Here is an 18,561-nt window from a genome sequence, read left to right on the forward strand (position 1 = left end):
GCAGACGACCCGTACGCAAAACTCGGTCGTAGTTAGCCGTGTTTGAAAGATCGCGAGGAAAAGGGGCCAAATCACGCGACGACATTAGCCCCCTGCTGTGACGGTTCGCGTAATACCGTCGCGTTTCGATCGTTCCGATCCGAGGGGTAGCGTGCGAGGCATTGGGGACACGCGTTGGGGAGACGTACCACGACGTCGTCGCGAGCAACGGCACACAGTACGCGGGGTATATATCGGCAGAGACGATACGAGGAGGATCGGTGCGTAATCGACGGTTCGATCGGGAGATAATATGTGATCAGTGTATTTAATAATATATATACGGAGGAGGCATTGTGCGCGAGTCGAGTAAAGCCGAACGAGAAGAGGAACGCGGAGGGTGAGAAGGAAAGATACTATGCACGAGGTCTGGTAGCATCGAGGCAAGAAGGATGAATATAGTGTCGAGAGAGGGCTAGGAGTGAGACGGTGGCACCGGTGGCCTGGTGTGCTGGTTGTTTTGAAATGTCAGTGGTCCCGTCGAAGGCAACTGCGTCGTCGTCGTCGTCGTCGTTGTCACTGTCTTGGTCATCATGAGGAGATCCTCTTACGTGAACTACTACGTCCTGTGCCTCGTGTGCTGGATTCTCCTAGGCATCACCGGTAAGAGACCAATTATCACCGCGTGACATATGTTCGCCCGGTCGGTCCGGTTTCCGTGCACGAGTGGCGAGCCCTCGCGGGATCGTGCATCGATATTTTCGAGGTTCCCGCGGGAAAGTGTGCACACGCTCGGATCGTGAACGCGTGGTGGAACGACCGAGACGGCGTAAACGTGGCATTTGGTCTCGTTCGTGAATCTGGTGTGCCCTAGGTCCAGGTCTCCGGTGGACTGCCCGATGGTTTGGCACGGTCTGCGAACGGGGGTACACCGGGTGACGTGAAAACAGCCCAGGGAGGGGTAAAGGGGGGCAGGCGGGGCCGTACCGGAGACTTGTACTGCGGATGGATCGATCAGATTTTGGGGTGTAACTGTGCGTACGTGAATTAGCACGCGTGCAAAGCCAGTGCCCGCGAAAGGTGCTGTTCCGCGGCCGAGAATTTGGCAGCTGATCGTGTGCGTTCGCGATCGATCAACGCTCGAGGATCGAGATACGCGAGTGGAGGGAAAAAGGAGGACTTATAGGCGGACGGGGGTGGGAAGGGGTGCTGCCTCCGGACCCGGTCCAGGGCTGTATCTAGCGCCACCCTTGTTTGTCGCGGCGACGGTATTGTATTTGCCCTGTTCTCCTCTTTGTCCCTCGGATCTCTTCGTTCGGTCGTTTTCTTTTTTCACCTCTTCGCCATCCTTGTCGGGTCAGCGTGTCGACTCGATGATTCCGTCATCGGGGTGGAGAGGCGAGGCGACACGGCGGCAGAAGGGTAGCACGTTCCCTCGTCTTCGCTCTGACGTCGTTCAGGGACGTGTATATCGATTTCATCTCTCTCCATCGCGTGGTTCTGCCGCGACGATACCCGCTTCGCTTTTTCTCCTCGTGCTCTCTTACTTAAGGGAAGTTTCTCGTGGTTCGCGAACCATGTCGAGTACAGCGTCGAGGAAAAGTACCGTGAACGTAGTTTATAGTAGCCGATTCCAAGATACTCCTCTCGTATCTGTGTTCTTCAGTTCGCATTTGATAGCCCCCTCGACGACCGAGTAATGACTTCAAACTTAATTATATCAGTTAGAACGACTCTCGCGTTATTCAATTTTACTGCCTCGCCGTTTATGATGCTTCGTCGCTATCAAAAGATTATAGTTAATGGTTCGTCTCTTAAACAGGTCACGCTGCGATATCCGAGCAATTACCCGCGTCTTCGCAACGGAGCGAAACGTCAATCTTGGGGCTTGTGTAGCCCTTATGGAAATCTTTGTTAGCTACACCATGGACGCGTTAATTACTTCTCTTCCGAGCGCGGATTAGAGCTTTTCCTTTTTCAATGGAAGGTACATTAGTTAACGGATCGCTACCCCTGGCATGCTTTATCTTAACGATCTTCCAGGATATCGCATCACCCTCGATGCGGGCTCCGCTAGCACCCCTGTACTCTCTCCCCGTCTGTAATACTTCCTTTATGCCAGAGGACACTTGTCACGACTCTCGTCTCGCAGGAAATAAACGAAGTCGGTGGAAAGGATTCATCAAACGCGCCAACATCTGACGGCATTATTCTGTTCCCTCTTTTTTTCATTTTTCTCCTATCGATCGCACCTAGGCGGTAAGGAAACGTTTCGGTATGCAAAGTGGGCATCGAGTTGTTGTCGATCGCGTCGTTCATTATCCGTGTCGGTCGCTTTATAAATACGTTCCATTCGTCGCTTTCGACGCTGCTATTATCGAACGAACGTACCATAGAAGGGGATGAAGGGCGAGGGAGAGGGATGGAACGAGGGCCAGGGAAATACACACGAAAGGCTGCCAAACCGCGAACTAAACGACACTCGTAGAACTTTCGAACGGGGCACAAATCGATCCCATTAACGCAACTAACGTGCAGCCGGTAATTTTGTTAAACAATTTACCGAATTCTGCCGCGCCTGCCACTTTCTACCCCGTCGAACGTACTCTTAATTGGTTTCAACTACGACCTGCCCGGCCGTATTCGAATCCGCAACACGAAAACAATTTCTACATCGACGCGATGCATTATGCACTTTCGTCCCGTAACATAATCGCGGCACAGCCCCAGATTATACTTGGCAGTGATTAACCGACCGACGCTGTTACCTGGGAATGGGGATTTCCGCGTTCCCACGACCGCCGTTTATGGGGATTCCCATCCGCGGATATATCTCCGCGTCGCCCCGTGTACCGCGGCGGATCTTACACGGTGTTTCGGTTCCATTATTTTAACGGATGACAGTTAATACACCGTGCATCATCCCCCTGTATAGACTCGGTCCGCGTTCAGATTCACTGCTCGGGCGTTTACCAAAGTCTCGCGGGAGAACGTGATCGCGCGGGGTAATGAGTAAAAGGGAAACGTTAAGGTTATTCGCTGAGAAAGGTCTCCTCGAAAAAGGATCATTGTATCAAGAGCTCTATACTATCGCTATTATTCCGCTGTAATTAAATGTACCGGCGTAATATTTCCACTTAATCTAAATGCAGCAGCAATTCTGAACTCTCTCGCGGTATAAGGCATATTAAACGTAGGAGATCGTTAATTAAATGGAATCAAGTGAAACATCGTCCCCCTCCGTACGGTTAAAGCGTTCGAACCCCGTGTGAACATAAATAATTATTCTCTTAATGCCGGTAGATTAAGCGAGAATCGAACGATATCCATTAAATCGGCATGCATCGCGGGGTGCGCGCGATGGAAGTAGTCGAACGTAAATGTTTGATGAACTAGTAAGACAGAAAATCGAGTTAGCCACACCAGGAGGGATAGGAAGAGCGATCTTCGGGGCGATGGAAATCCAGATTTATGTCTGAGTTTAGTGTCCGATGACGTCGTAAAATTACATCGAACACTCGTACGTGCCGTTCTAATAAAGCGCCGAGGAGAACGCACCCCCGTCGGTGCTCGATTTTCCACATCGGTCCGCGCCAGCCCGTCCCTTGGGAAATATCCATCAGAGATCCTCTTTCGGTTTCCAAGAAATTTATTTCTATTTTCGCCCATCGGTTCGACACAGAAATACGCGTGTCCACCCCTCTTTCCGTTCCTTTTTTCATCCCCTTTCTCGTTCACGAACGATTTTACTCGATCGCGAGCCACTTTGCTAAAATGCGCCGGTGTTTACGCGTAAATGTTCGACGATAATCGTTAATAAACTATCGACGCACCCGTGCCCGATACCTCTTGCGCTCGGATGCGCGATAAGCGCATTAATGGTAATCACTAGGTTGATGCGCAGAGGACCAAGGAGCACATTTCAATTACGTATCAGTTAAACCGTAACTTCGTCGGATCACAATTAGCCCACGAATCGAGGTTTAATTACCCCACCCCTCCGTCTCGCATTTTGACAAGCGTTTAAATTCACGCCAGGTAGCCCTCGCGTCTGTCAAAACAATCTAGATTTTGCACGACTCGAGCGAATTCGTTGGACGTCTAATCACGCTACGTTCGCATACTGCGAAAGGATTGTCGCGAGGTACGAGCGTTATCGTAATTTCAGACGTTCCTTCGTTTACTTTCGTTGCCCAAAGGACAATTAGAAATTCTCGGCCACGAGTTAATGCTCCCTCTCATTGTTAGGGCACCGCTGGCAAGGGTAACGCGCACAGAAATACAATTACATTATCCGTAGCACAATTCGCGCTACAATTCAGCCGGTGCACGGTTCTATCGCTAACTACTTCAACCCCCTTCGTGAATGATTCAATCCCTCTGAAATTTACGAACAGTCATAAGCAACGCGTTACACCGGCCGCACAATCGGCCGCTTTGTTCCTCTTTCTCTCTGCCTCCTCCCGTGTTCCTCCTTTGTTCTTTGCCGGTAATCTCGGCGTGAAACATGATTTTCAGGAATGCCGGGAACGATAATCGCGGGCACTGCGAAATAATTCAAAGCCGCGGTTTCGAGTGGCCGCGGGGAAAAAAAAAGAGAGAGAGAGAGACGGGGGACGCAGCGCCCGTGGCGACGACTAAGTACCAAGGTCTGTCGCGAAAATGGCTGACGTTCCTTTTTTTGAATTGGAACTACTTACTTTGGACCGAGTCGGAGTTATGTACCGGTTTAATTAGCAGAACCTACTTTTTTTAACCACCGCGAGGATTTGTAATTGTCCTTTAACATTTATCGGGGGTGCGTGAAACTTGCTGAATTATTGATCAGATACGTTCTCCTGCTGAATTATAAAACCCTACGCATAATTCACAAGTTTTAACGTTATGCGTACACGTTTCCGCGTTATTCGAAATAAAGCGTCGGGTGTACAAAGGATTAACAGCGAAGCTGAGGCGTTCGATTAAAACAAAAATAAGCTCGATTATCGTTTCTGCGACGGGGCATGCATTTATGTCAGTTTCGCGGCGATTCTCGATTCCCCGGATCGACGTGACGCCTGGCGCTCGATATTTTGCATCCCTGAAGGATCCTTTTGTGCGGAGGATCGAGTGTCCTGGGAGTACCCGGCTTCGATTGGTCGCGGAGGTCCTCGGTGCACGCGATACCGGGTCGCCGCGCACTGATTGCCAATCCAATTCGCGCCGTCTGAACGGAAACGCGTCGGCGAATCGATTCATCGAGCGTGGAACGATTGACCGAGATGCAGTTAAAAGGATATCGGTCCGGGACCAAGAATTAGCAGGTTACGATTGAGTAGAGGCGTTCATTGATCGATCGAGTTGTGAACCACACGCGGCTTCGAACCGCATCTTTTGTCCCGGCTTTCTCTCTTCCTCTCTCTCGTTCTTCCGCCTCTCGTACGACATCGAGGGTCGGTTCAACACAGTCGACGATGGTATTTTTGTCCTCACGGCCCTCGCGATGTTCCTTTAAGCATCTTCGTTCTCTTGAGTGCCCGATGAAACTTTACCCAGAGGGAGTGCTTGGCCGTTTCACTTACCGAACGTTTCTTCGAATCGCTTTCAAACAGCAATCGCCGAGGCGCACGTTGTTTAATCTGTTGTAGCTGTGTGTGCTTCTCTTCCCTTCGCCAGAGAGAGAAAGAGAGCAAGTTCAACACCAAAGGAGTGTGTGCAGACGATAGCGTATTGTCGAGGTCCTAAAAATATCTCGTACGATATAAACACATTGAGATGTAGAAATATTCAAGCGTCTGAAATATGTTCCATGGCGAACTGAAATTGTTTATTAACGCTATTTACTACGGTTTACGTGGCGTGCTTTACATCTAATCTCCCCTCCTTAGATAAAACGTCCCATCTGAGGCGTTTAATTAATTACTAGATTAATCCTAGATTTGCGACCCGTGCATGTGTAGCCTGTTACGGGGTAATGACTAAATTTGTCATGTTTAGTGAAGAAAAATGCGGACAGAGTTAAAAAATGGTAGCAAAGCCCCATTTGTCGTGAATATTCAAGAACGTTAGCCGGCACGATTAAGCTAAAGAGAGTAGTAATCCGTGCAGCAGCCTTGAGCTGTCGCGTGCTCCTAAGTCAGACATATTATGTGTTGTTCCACTTAAGAATCATTAAAAAGTCTCGCGGGTCCTCTAGAATACAATTTGGGTAGGCGAACTTTACGGAAAATTGTGTCGACATCATCTGCTACAAAGTTCTTACGTCTCCTGGAATCGAATCTTCAATTTTATTTAGAATCGCATTATTTTTTAATATTTTAATTCACAGATGACTTTACACTTTTTTTTTATATATATCACCAGATCTGTATTCTATTTCACCAATGATTTAGCAAAACGAATGAAAAAATCGAATCCCACAGTTTTTACATCGCGAGATACTTTCCAGCGTCGATCTTGAGGAAAATTTCGAACCCGTCATTCCGCTTGGAATCCTCTCGCGTCCCCATCAAAGTCCTCGTCGCAGAACGTAAACGTAACTGGCACTTCCGCGCGTTTAAAACATCGTTCGAAAATAGGAGCTATTTTGCCGACTGGTCGACAATGTAACGCGATTCACCGGCGCATTTCGCGACGTTGTTAAAAACCGGAAGCTCCTCCAGCGGAGTCCCCTCCGCGACGCGTCTGTAACGGAGCGCGGGCTCTGAACGAGCGGCTAAGTATCCGCGGCCTCGAAACGTAACCGCCATAATGCCTGTACGTAGAATTGCACCGGACAATTGCGGATATCGCCGGCTTTTGACATAACCGGCGACAGCCTCGACGCAAGCGCGAACACGCCTCGACGCACGCTCGATCGACGCCCGACCGTTTACCCCGATCAGCCCGATGCCAATAATGCAATAATCCGTGCACTCTAAATGTTAGGAATGCCGGCATTTATTGAAAGGGTGTGGATTTATCTGGCCGGATGCTATTTGCCAATGCGGACGTTCGATTTTTGCCGACGCGGCTCCCTGCGCCGCGGCGCGTTTTCGATCGATCGGTTGTCACTGGGATTTTCCGTAACTCGGAGAATTTCGCTGATCGCGCGCCGTTTTTACGTCAGCTAGAATTACCTGCGCGCGATATAAACAGAATAAACAGGAGTTTATTCGTCTTTATTGGCTCTGAATGGTTCAAAGTACGGCGGCATTGTGTTACAAATATCGCGCCATTCTATGCCGCAAGAATGAACCTGCAAATTTACTTTCAAAGGAAGAGAACGCGTCGAATCCTTTCCTTTTCTCTATCCCCTTTCTATACATTTTTACGCGTGAATAGCCGAACGATGTTTTATCTCCCTTTTATCTGATCGTTAAACATCTTTAATTGGATCGTAAAGGTAAGATTTTATTTTTGATCCCAGCCACTTTTCTTTATTATCATGGACCTTCTGAAGCAGCGAAAGAAAGAGGCATTCAATTACCGAGCATTATTTGCAGAAATTAGTGTAGAGAGGATATCGCGAACTTCCTTATCTACTTGCCCGTCATAATACGTTCCCATTCCACTTAATTCGCGGCAGCGCCCACGTTAAGAGGAAGCACGAACACGATATCACTTTCTTCCACTGTTCTTTCATTTGGCAGCTTAAAATATGTTGAATAATATAACAGCAGCCGTTAATGCGTTCCCCTTATACTCCCTTAACACGTTCGCTGCAATGACGTCATTTGCGAGCAGCATGGAACTTTTTGTTTGCACTGCGGTAATGACTGGCATTACTTCTCGAGTACAAAACATGCGGTAGGAGAAACGGTTCCTACGCGGTTCGATCACGCAAATTGCTGTATTATATCATTAGTTAAACGAACGGAATTTTTTACCTTCTTTCCCCAACGGCGTGCTATAACTATGTTTCTAACGTCATCGTTCGAGTACCTACGTAGCCCATTTTCAAGCTCTAATTGGTTTTACCTCCGTTCGAACCAATTTCGAGTGGAAATATATAAAAAGAGGTATCGACGCGTCACCAACCGCGAGTGTCGTTAAAGCATCGGGTAGATGGCAAGAAAACGTGGCAAATAATACCTAGATGGGAGCTATTTTCGAGCAGCAAACCGGGAGGAAAAAGTTGTTGATGACCTGAATAACTCAATCAATAGAACGGTCGTCCAACAAATGAAAGAACCCGGGTATCCGAGTCCCGGCTCGGCCGATTGTTTTTCTCGCTACAAATGCTACATAAATAGCTATAAAGCTGCGAGTTACGGCTGAGAATGAATACCTCGGTTTCACACAATCGACCGTTACCATAACTCTTGGTGCGGCGCCCTGGAACCCACGAAAATCTCTCATTCTACGCAATATCATCGAAAGTCGTTTGGCATCGAGGTGTTTGCGCGGCTAACGGAAACTCTGACGGAGCGCGCGACGAGTTGGCAACGGGTGCCCGCCGCGAGTAGGCGTACAAAAGTTTCGCCGAGTAGCTTGTTTTATCGAGTTCTTCTTCTTCTTCTTCTTCTTCGCTTGCCGCGCGCGTTCCCGTATAAACTTACGAGAGTCTCGAGACGTGGACGATAAATCGAGGGACCCCTTTCAATACCGACGCACATCGGCCTTACGAATTTCTGCGTCTCGCGATGTTTTTCAACTCTTACGGCCCATCGAAGGGTATCCAAGCATTCATTAAAAGTAACCATTCGAAATTCCTCTCAATTTTTAACAAGCTGTATCTGCGCAGTATTCTACGTTTATAATGAATACATCGTGATAGTTCCTGAAAGTGTCGCCTTAGCAGAGTCAACCTCCAAACTGTCAACGGATGTCACTCGTTAAAATAATCTCGACGCTAGTCATTTCTGGAGTCACTAATTACGCGCGATACACATTTCCTGGCAATCCATTGACAAAGAGGACACTCGTGCGATATCGTATCGGCGCGGAACACGCGTTTCCTCTATTCCTCGAACGTCAGACCGGAAGTGAGCTCTCAAGGTCGCTGGAGCGAAGCCCCGCGCTGTTTTCCGGTCCGAATGCTGATCCGACCACGGATCCCGCCCCCCGGATCGGAATCCTACGGATTAGTATCCATTTCCCCAAGGCACGATGGCCTGGCAGAAGCTCCCTGATAGGATTTATTTTGAAAGGCAAAGGGTGAGACCAGCTGAGACGACGGCGACGGCAAGGAGGGCACGAAGCGGGAAAGAGGGAGAATCCCATCGCGTATGGACGTCACGAATGCGAAATACACTATACTACCTGGCTATCCTTTTATTATTCCATCATGGAAACGCTACCTGTTCTCGTACAATGTAAATTCGTCCCGGATAACAAGCTAGCGAGGTCAAACTGCCATGTTAATGCATTCACCTCAGACGTAACCGGCACGGTTCGAGCACGGTTAAGGGGTGAACATTGCCGGAGACTCTGGCGAACGTTTCGTGCCCCCGACACGGTTACGTGAAAAAAGACTTTCGTGTCGCAACACTTTTCCGGGAACCTGGCAGGCAACGATGCACGTTCTCGACAAGTGAGTCGTCGAAAGGAAGGATATTTTCCTTGACGACAGGTGACGGTTTCGAAGCTACGTATGGAGAACAATATACGTGTTTCCTGTCTAGTTTGTCTGGTTTAGACAGCATACGGCTTATAAATACCCAGGTTATTCGCATTGATATTTAAATATCCCCAGGCAAATTTTCGGTCATCTAATATGTCAAATATAAAGTGGCAACCGCAACGGTGTTAATTGTCCTAAATGTTTTAACTGTTTTCAAACTGAAAATAAAATATTAAATTACATTTAATTATATAGTATTAAGGTTGTTTTTAACGGTAAACTATAACGACAGTCGAGTTAAATGAAATAACAGACGTTGAGAGAGACATTTCGTATCAGTCTCTGGTTTGATCGAATCGTTCGAAATAAAAAGTTTTCCATCGCGCGCGGATTTGACTAAAAATCGATCGAATGTTTTAGGGGTGAGCACAAGGTCCCATTCATTAGTGAAGAGGTTCGACGGGATTTACACGGGGCCGTACTTCGACTCAAACACCCCTACGAACATCACGGCTCAGCTTGGAAGTCATGCTTACTTGCCGTGCAAAGTGCGACAGCTTGGTAATAAATCGGTAAGTCTTCGCCCGAAACTATTCCACTCACCGAAGTGCACCTTCAGTGAAACACTACCAATTAAAACTTTAAACATTCCCGTAACTTTCATCCGACAGACTTTAAGATTATCTACAATTCTGTCAAAGTTCCCCCTCCGAACGCCTCTAAGCGAATCATAAGACGAATTAACGATGGAGCCGCGTAATTATGTGCTTATTAGGTGAGCGGAAAAGTTCGGACGGTTTTAAGTACTAAGAAGATTAACACCTTTACCACCTTCTAACCACTGGTTGGTTATTCACAATCTTACGATTCTTGCAGAAATATTTATGATCCCCACTATCTATACGATCATCGATATCCTTAACATAGTTATCTGATAATTATCGAATTTTCAGCTATTCAGAGAATATGTTGTAGCGGTGTTCAGATAATATGGTAATCGTCGTCGATCAGGGTCAAAATTTCTTAATCACCTCTTTCCTGCGCAACCCAGCTTCCCGTTATTGTAATAAAACGATACACCCTTTCCCTTCGTTCACGCGAGCACCAATGGGAAAGGTGAACACGTTCTAGCGTACGGAATATACGGATTCCTTAATTTCGAGTCGTTTCGACGAACGAACCGCCTGGCGAGCCTCGTGGGCTGTTATCTCGTCCTCTTTTCTTGCAAAAAGCACGGCCGGTGCCGGCCGCGGGCAGATAAAGCAGATTTATTTGCACGCGAATTTCCAGCTTTCTGCGAGGCGACGGTGACCATGGCGGCGATGGTATCGGGCCCAGGCTACCGCCGCGTCCGCCGTTTCCATGAAGCCGCTGATCCGCGATCGAAAAGTGCACGGCCATCGACTTTCGTTCCCGCTGATATCCCCGCGCTATCGCCGCGTCCGTTTCGCGCTATTACAATAATGGAAATGACGCCGATAAACCGTCGAATCCGAACAACATCCTGACTTTATCCGCGGCCAGAATTTATGCGAACTATAAAAGTCTAATCTGTCTGCGTTCGCGGCCGTTAGGACGGATTAATACCGGCCGCGTGCATTTTACGATTCGCGAAAGGGAAAGAGGGCGACAGAGGGGCGTAGAGGGTGAGGGAGGGACGGTACCGGCAGCGCGGAGGTAACCCAGATAGCGATGTCAGGGGATTAGTTCAGCCTGCGAGGGCGACTTTAAAGGTCCTCCCTTTAACAACGCAGTCGGCTACGGGGCAGTAAAAGTTTTTCGTACGTGGCCCGTATCACTCGTTAGCGAACTTTTACTCCTGCTGGCCGGGGTGGTACACCGACGAAACTTGTACGCGTCGTAAGACTCGGGACTAAGTGTCTGGTGACACGCGACCTTTGTATAATCGTCCAGTCGCGTACTCGAGGGCCGCGAACCCATGCAGTCGGCTCGCAACCCCTTCGCGCCGCACCCCCAATCGTTTCGTCGGTCCCGATGCTTATCGCGCTGAGAATTGAACGTACCCCCAACGTCGTAGACTCGCTGTCAACGGTCATCGTACGTCCGCTACCATGGAACACGATCGTAGCCGAGCACCCCTCGCGTACGATTACTCTTGCGGAACACGCCCTCGCGAACGGCACTTTTCGTTTACCATCGCGTCTCTCGCTCCGTGAAACGCTAGCGGCAATATGCAAAGTGTTAATCGAGCAGCGAGTGGCAAGGGGCCGGCTCTAAGATTGCCGTTTGTCTAATGACGTGTAACTAATCTTAATTGTCGTGATTTATCTGAGGGGGTTGGTCTGCCGTACAGCTATTTCGAGTATACGTTCTTTCGTCTGAAGAAATGTACAGTGTTTCAGAATTACGACTCAATTAAGTAAGAAGTAGTACCAGACGACCTTATTTGTTTCGGTGTTCGGTTGGTAGCGAAGTTTTAAAAATGCAAATGTTCACTTTACGACGAACGACCCTTGGTACGGCAGCATTTTTCGCGGAGTTTCTGTAAAAGTTTTGAGTAAGAAATTCTGTATTACTTATTGTGTGGCGGCTGTGTTACATCGTTTTCCCATTTTGAACTTTAGCAGTTTTCTTAAAATTTTGCGGAAACCCGAAAAAATGGCCGGTGCGTGTCCAGTTGCTCGGCTACAGGTGCTTAAAAGTTGGATCTTGATTTTTACACGGAAACTAAAGAGAAAACTTGCGTTCGTGAAAGAAGAAGAATATTTTTCTGTGTTAAAGTAATATACAGGACTGAAACACCCTGTAGATCGCGGTTGCGTTCAAGAATAAAATAATCGTTTCGCGTTCGTGGAATCGACCACCAACCCCCGTCACGATGAACGACAGAATTCGCAGGGAAAAAGATTTCGAGACCCGTGCAGGCGTGATTAAATCCTTTCGTTTCACGGAATAAGCGAGGTTAAAAGTCTCGCCTAAGTTCGGGAAGAAATCACGGGAAAGTAAAAGAACGATCGATGGAAAGTAACGCGAGGCGAGAAACGAGATTTACTGATTTATTGCATTTTCCACGAGAATTAATGGGACGCCAATCGTAATTGAGCGAAGGAGAAAGAGAGAGAGAGAGAGAGAGAGAGAGAGAAGGAGGAAGGCAGGATAAAGCGTCGTTTCCCTCAATTTCAACAAACTCAGCTCGGCAAGGTAAACCGATATCGCCTTGTTTAGAATTTCACAGATAATAATATCGCTTCAGAAATCGATGAAGAGATTACGTTCGCCATTTGTTATCTGCGCAACGGAGGATTGCATTCGCAAATTATTCCCACGACTTAAATTATAACCCTCCTCCGGAACGTTGTACCGCGCGACCCGAACAACCAGACAATTACTCTACTTTGTTGATTACAAGCTCTAAGTCGACGTTGCATCGAGAGGAACCGGTTCCAACCCGCGCAGCGCGTACCGAATCGATCCGTTTGCGGTGATCCCAATTACACGAATAAATTGAATGTTCGCCGAAGTTCTCTAATTTATATCACTTTTCACGGAGCTCCATATCAAATCCTAGAATTAACCGGCGATGTTTAAAACAATTACTGCCGCTTTATTCGCGTCGATGTTTGCGTCGAACTAATGAATTTCTTTGGATTTCGAGCAACAAATAATTACCCAGCGCGATGCTGGGAAGCAACGTTTTTAATTTTTCTTTTACGCCGTAAAAGCAGTATTGTACGGTATTCAATTCTCGATTTTTATTAATTACGCGCTCGCGTTAGAAACGTTGGGCGGGACGGCGTTAATACGCTTTCTTCCCAGCTTCCACGAAAGAAGAACGCCCGTGAATCGACGCGCGATAAATTAACCGTAGACAAGGGGGAAAGAAGATTGATCATGCAGGATCGGGAAGTCGGGGCCAGGGTTCTTTTTCCATCTGCGCCAAGCGCGCGTTTTCCACGCTTTTTCTGTCCCCGGTTTCTCTGCCCTGCATTCAACCAGGGAGGAGCCCGCGGATTTCTATCCGGACACGGTTGAATTTCACTTCGTCACTGGGAACGTCTCTGTTGCTTTATTTCGCTTTTTGTTCCCCACGACGCGGAAGAAACGCCCGGCTCTGCGAACGAAAAATCTAACAATAGAGCGCGGGTACGTATCGGAGAAGGGATTAATAATTCTCGCGATGCGTCCGTGCTTGATAAAAAGCTGCATCGAATTGGAGCGCTTTTTTATTTTTTTCTACTCCTCCTCTTTCTCCTCTCGCCACCCCCCGCTGGAATTGAAGGGAAAAAATCGTGCGCCGCTGCTGTTTCTTGCCGACGAATTTTACTTTGATCTCTGATAAATATTAATTACTTCGTTTCACTGAGAAGATGTAAATTGTTATGAAAGTCGGGGGGAGCATTTACATAGAATCTTTCTTAATTTACGGGCTTTATTTGAAGTACCGGGGGATAGTAAAAAATTTTATTCGAGCCCGTTTTCATATTACGGCTGCTCCGCTGCTTTACGAGCTGTCCGTTGTTTAGTTTCAACGGTGGAAATCGTAAAAATCTAGTAGAAAGTTTCTAAAGCCCGATGTTAATGTAAAAAATTGCACGAACCAAGCCCCGACGCGCATAAGCTGGAAGGAGTATAAAATTTTCAAGAGCTTCCTTTCGTATGACTGTACACTCGAAGCAGCCAGTATCAAAGCAAATTTGCAAACATTTGCATTTCAGAATATCCGCCTTACCCTGTAATTTCTCTTTTAAAACATTATAGGATCTAACGGTAGACGTAACACACGGAGAGAAAATCAAAATATCCCAGGGGGCGTGTTCCGACACATTTTATTACCTACCTTTAAAGGAGCCCGGCATTTAGTTTCGAATATAAAAGGCAATCCCGGCATAAGTGGGCAAACTTTCGAACCGTGTTGTACTCCCCTTAACAATGGGAAAAGATCATGGAAACATGGGTCTGGAAGCTGTTGCTGTCCAAGTTATAAACAAGTTTTAAACACCCTCCGTCTGTGACAAAGTTTTATATGAACGCCTCGCAAGTTTGCAGTCGCACCTGTGTTAGTACCGGGTAAGCACTGTTGATGCTACGTGTAAGTGATCAGTGTACCCGTACAGGAAGTAATTCAAGTAACACGATCGTCTTCCCCTCCACTGTAAACGCGTTCTTAACGAAATTTATCGTATCTGCACAGCGTTTCTACGCTTACACCGTCTTACCGCTGGCTCGTCCATAGAACAAGTAGAATATGCCTTTACAGGCCAGCCACGTGCTCCAGAATGAAAGTTTCCAATTTATGGGGAATCTTTGCATCGAAACACTCACTCCGGAATTTTACATTTTACAGCAACGCTGTGTACGCGTAAAAATTTCTATTAAATCCTCGCATCGAAACGGATGGTTTATCCCAGATTATTTTGCAAATCGAAATGTTAATGCTACTGAATGTGTTTCGACGATATTATTTACATTGATCTGTTTGTTCTCGAAACGCTGAAGGTGTCGTGGATCAGAAGAAGGGACTCGCATATCCTCTCGGTAGATAGAACCATGTTTATCCCGGACGAAAGGTTCCAGGCGCTTTTCGTGGACGCGTCCGACACCTGGACCCTGCAGGTTAAGTACGTGCAGGCACGCGACGAAGGCGAGTACGAGTGCCAAATTTCGACCGATCCCAAGAAGAGTCACATCATCAAGCTCAACATCGTCGGTGAGATCAACCATCCCTTGGTAATAACTAACTGACAGTGATTCTTGATCCAGATCCGTTTCTACGAATTTAAAAAAACGTTGTTTCCTCGCTGTACAGTAGATAATTGAATTATGTTGAAGAATATACCGGTATCTGTGGCACGGTTAGAGATTAACCACCGGCCATCGTCGCCCGTCTCTACGCCAGCGTTATTTTTACGTCGCCAGAGAAGAAGCTCTGTCATCGATCGTCGGGACACTTCGCGGACCGTGTTCCAACGGCGTGATAAAAAATTATACGAGCGTAAAATACAGACATCCTCTCTTTCGCGTAACTTGCACGCGTAAGCGGTGAAACACCCGGCCCGAGTAATCGGCTGATCTATTCAGTAATTAATTTTCTTTGCCGCTCACGATCGCATTCTTGCGTTACATTTAACACGGCCTACCCCGTCAGAGCACGCGGTCCATACCACGTATGAGCCGTGGAAGTCTGAAAAAGTTTTAATAGCCGAGCGAATCTGAAGCCGAGTTAGCGCGCGTTAGTGTTAATATCGCAGGCAAAACAATAATTGCTCGGCGTGGTTGGTAATTGGTTTTTCTTTGTCGTTCCATCGAGCTTTCGCGTTGCCATTAACACGATCCGTGGCCACGCGAGTCACGAATGCCACAGCCGGTGGCGGTCGGTGTGGAAGTTTTAATAATCGGACGGATATGGAATTAAATGCACGTAGCATATCAATTGCGCTGGCGAACAAAATGTGAATACACCGGTTGTCGATCTTTCAGTGCCAAAGATCGAAATCATAGGCGATCGCGACATGTACGTGAAGACCGGAAGCACGGTCACCATACGATGCTTGATCAAGCAGTCCCTCGAGGGCCCGTTCTACGTGTTCTGGTACCACGAGGGCGACCGCGTCCTCGACTACCAGCTGAACAAGATCGAGATCCAGACGAACAGGATCGATCAGGAGACGGTCAGCAGCCTAACGATCCATAAAGCGAGGAGGGAGGACTCGGGTAATTACACCTGCAGCCCCAGCAGTCTGGACAGCGCGAGCGTGCAGCTACACGTATTAAACGGTAAGCATTCTCACCCTCTGCACTATTGAAAAGTCCCGACGGGAATCGCTGCTCCTGCAAAATATTTTACGTGCAACGTATCGATTCGAAAAATCTATGTCAAATACCCTTTTCTGCGCAGTTCTGAGAATACTTCACCTATTGGCCCACCCGATTCATCACGGGAATATTTCGTACACGCTATTCTGTAACAGAGTTGACAAAGTAGATGTATTTATTCGCGAAATCTATTTCGAATGGCTGTTTCCCCGACTCTGGAAATACTTGACCTACACGATAGAAGCTTTTATTATAGATGGTAGCTTTTCTCGATTGTTTTGTACGATTTCATTTTTTCGTCGGTAATGAAAAAAAAAAAAAAAAAAAGAAAGATCGGCAACAGAATCGCTTCGAAGCACCCGCCGTGCGAGTAGATACACCGCCGCGATGCAACGAGACAAAAAACATATCCTTTTCAATTTCAATTTACAGTGTAAATGAAACATCGTACACAGAGATCCTCGTGCACGCGTGTTTATCCACGGGCATTAATCCAGCCGGGATTTGTGGCAAATTTTCATACAGATTTCTCTAATTGAAAAAGTTCTCAAACGAAATTTTATTGCGACGTATCGTTCACTGTAAATGTGAAAGTTTGCTCGATAAGAAAATCTTCGGGTGTACAATCTGAAGTTAATTTGATAAATTTAATCCGGCAGAGATTTCGTTCGGACTTTAATATGGATTTCGCTAATTGAAAAAGTTCTCGGACAAAATGCAGCTATAAATACAGATGCAAATTGAGCTTCGGAAAGTATTAACCGGCTAAAGTTAGCTCACGATTTAGCTCATAATTTAGCCCGGTCCGCGTTCGATTCGGATCGCGAGATAATTTCTCGGTTGAAATCCAATCATCGAGTATAAACGCCGTAGAAATAGAACGCAAACATCTATTAAATTCTTATAACATTTTCGAGAAGCTTTTTTTACCCGCTGGTCCATCACGTTGAAAATAGTTGATTAATCTACCCGTTATTCTTACCATATATCCATGGAGTGAGTTTTGAAAAAGAGAATTACTCGACCGTATCTAGTTTTAATTACGAATATGGACGCAAAAATGGACGCGTTATAAAGTAGTATTACTGAAAAAAAAAAAACACGTTACGTTGTGTCTCGTGTTTCAAGTTTATTAAAAGTTTCACGCTCTTCGCACCCTCGGTTCAATGAACCGCATCGGTTCTTCGATACAGACCTTAATTAGGTATGCGCTACAAAATTACGTAACCGATATATAGAGCACTCGTCATTCTTTTACATAACACTACTCCACCTCGATAAAACTGGCTGCTTGTATGATTTTACAAGCTTCGCGAGGCGCAGTAAAATAAACTGCAAAGAGAAATTGCATTCAGAAAGTGTTTAATAAACGTGACGAACGTATTGAGAACGTGCCGCGTCGTTAATTAAATCTGAAAAATTCATTGGAAACCTTTCAGCTGCGAATAAAGAGGAGAGAAAAATAAAAAAGAAAAATACAAAACACGAACAATCGCTTGGGAGTAAAGAGGGCTGTTAAATCAGCTAGGTTGTAACCACGATAAAGGAGGTTCTTGTATAAAAATCGATTCTCTGCTACAGGCGAGCATCCTGCCGCGATTCAAAGGGGGATCAGCTCGGCGCCGGGTGGCTGTCCGACGCTCTGGTGGCTGGCTGGCGTCGTGACGCTCTATTCGAGTCACGGTAGCCGGCTGTTCGTCCTCGCCCTTCTGATCCTGATGGTCCTTTACACGAAGAATCCATCTTACTTCGCGCCTGAACGATAATCGGAAACGATTATCGGTGGATTGTGTCGCAAGATGATCGATTATCTCCTGCTACGAGACCCGGACGGCACCTCGAGGACGTGCATACACGCGGACGGCTTCTTCGGGAGAATGGCTTCGTGACACGGTGAACGGCTCGAAGAGGGAGGACGATCGAAGAGGAACGCGAGGAACGCGCGGCGAGGAAATTCTGACGAGCGAACTGCGACGTGCTCGGGCGCGTCCTTTTAGGAAAAGCCGCTGGTATCGTTCGCGTTTCGCTCGCGAACAGACGCCGAGAGACGATCGAACGCGAGCGAAACCATGCGTTACGAGTACGTTCCGATTCTGTTGCCAATTTAGTCCGCGAGGACGATTTTCCGTAATTCTCGGTTCTCCCTCGTTTAAATGGATAGTCAGCTGCGATCGTTCGTCGAAGACCAGAGCGTGTCTCGATGGAAGAGCCTTCGCGACGAAGGATCGAGTCTGCTCGTCGAACGACTCGATCGTGATCATGGTCGAACGCGATCGAGGCATCCG

General features: G+C 47.2%; 1 protein-coding gene across 1 annotated transcript; it reads left to right on the forward strand.

Annotated features, from left to right (window-relative positions):
• The first annotated feature begins 287 nt into the window (after window positions 1-287).
• LOC143422397 (limbic system-associated membrane protein) lies at window positions 288-18,277 on the forward strand. The gene is made up of 5 exons (XM_076892994.1): window positions 288-642; window positions 9,923-10,074; window positions 14,960-15,170; window positions 15,941-16,237; window positions 17,858-18,277. Exons 1-5 carry the CDS (start codon window positions 573-575, stop codon window positions 18,040-18,042), a joined length of 915 nt encoding a protein of 304 aa, XP_076749109.1. The 5' UTR covers window positions 288-572; the 3' UTR covers window positions 18,043-18,277.
• Window positions 18,278-18,561: the final 284 nt, after the last annotated feature.

This window comes from Xylocopa sonorina, chromosome 3 (genome assembly GCF_050948175.1).
Source record: "Xylocopa sonorina isolate GNS202 chromosome 3, iyXylSono1_principal, whole genome shotgun sequence".
NCBI lineage: Eukaryota > Metazoa > Arthropoda > Insecta > Hymenoptera > Apidae > Xylocopa > Xylocopa sonorina.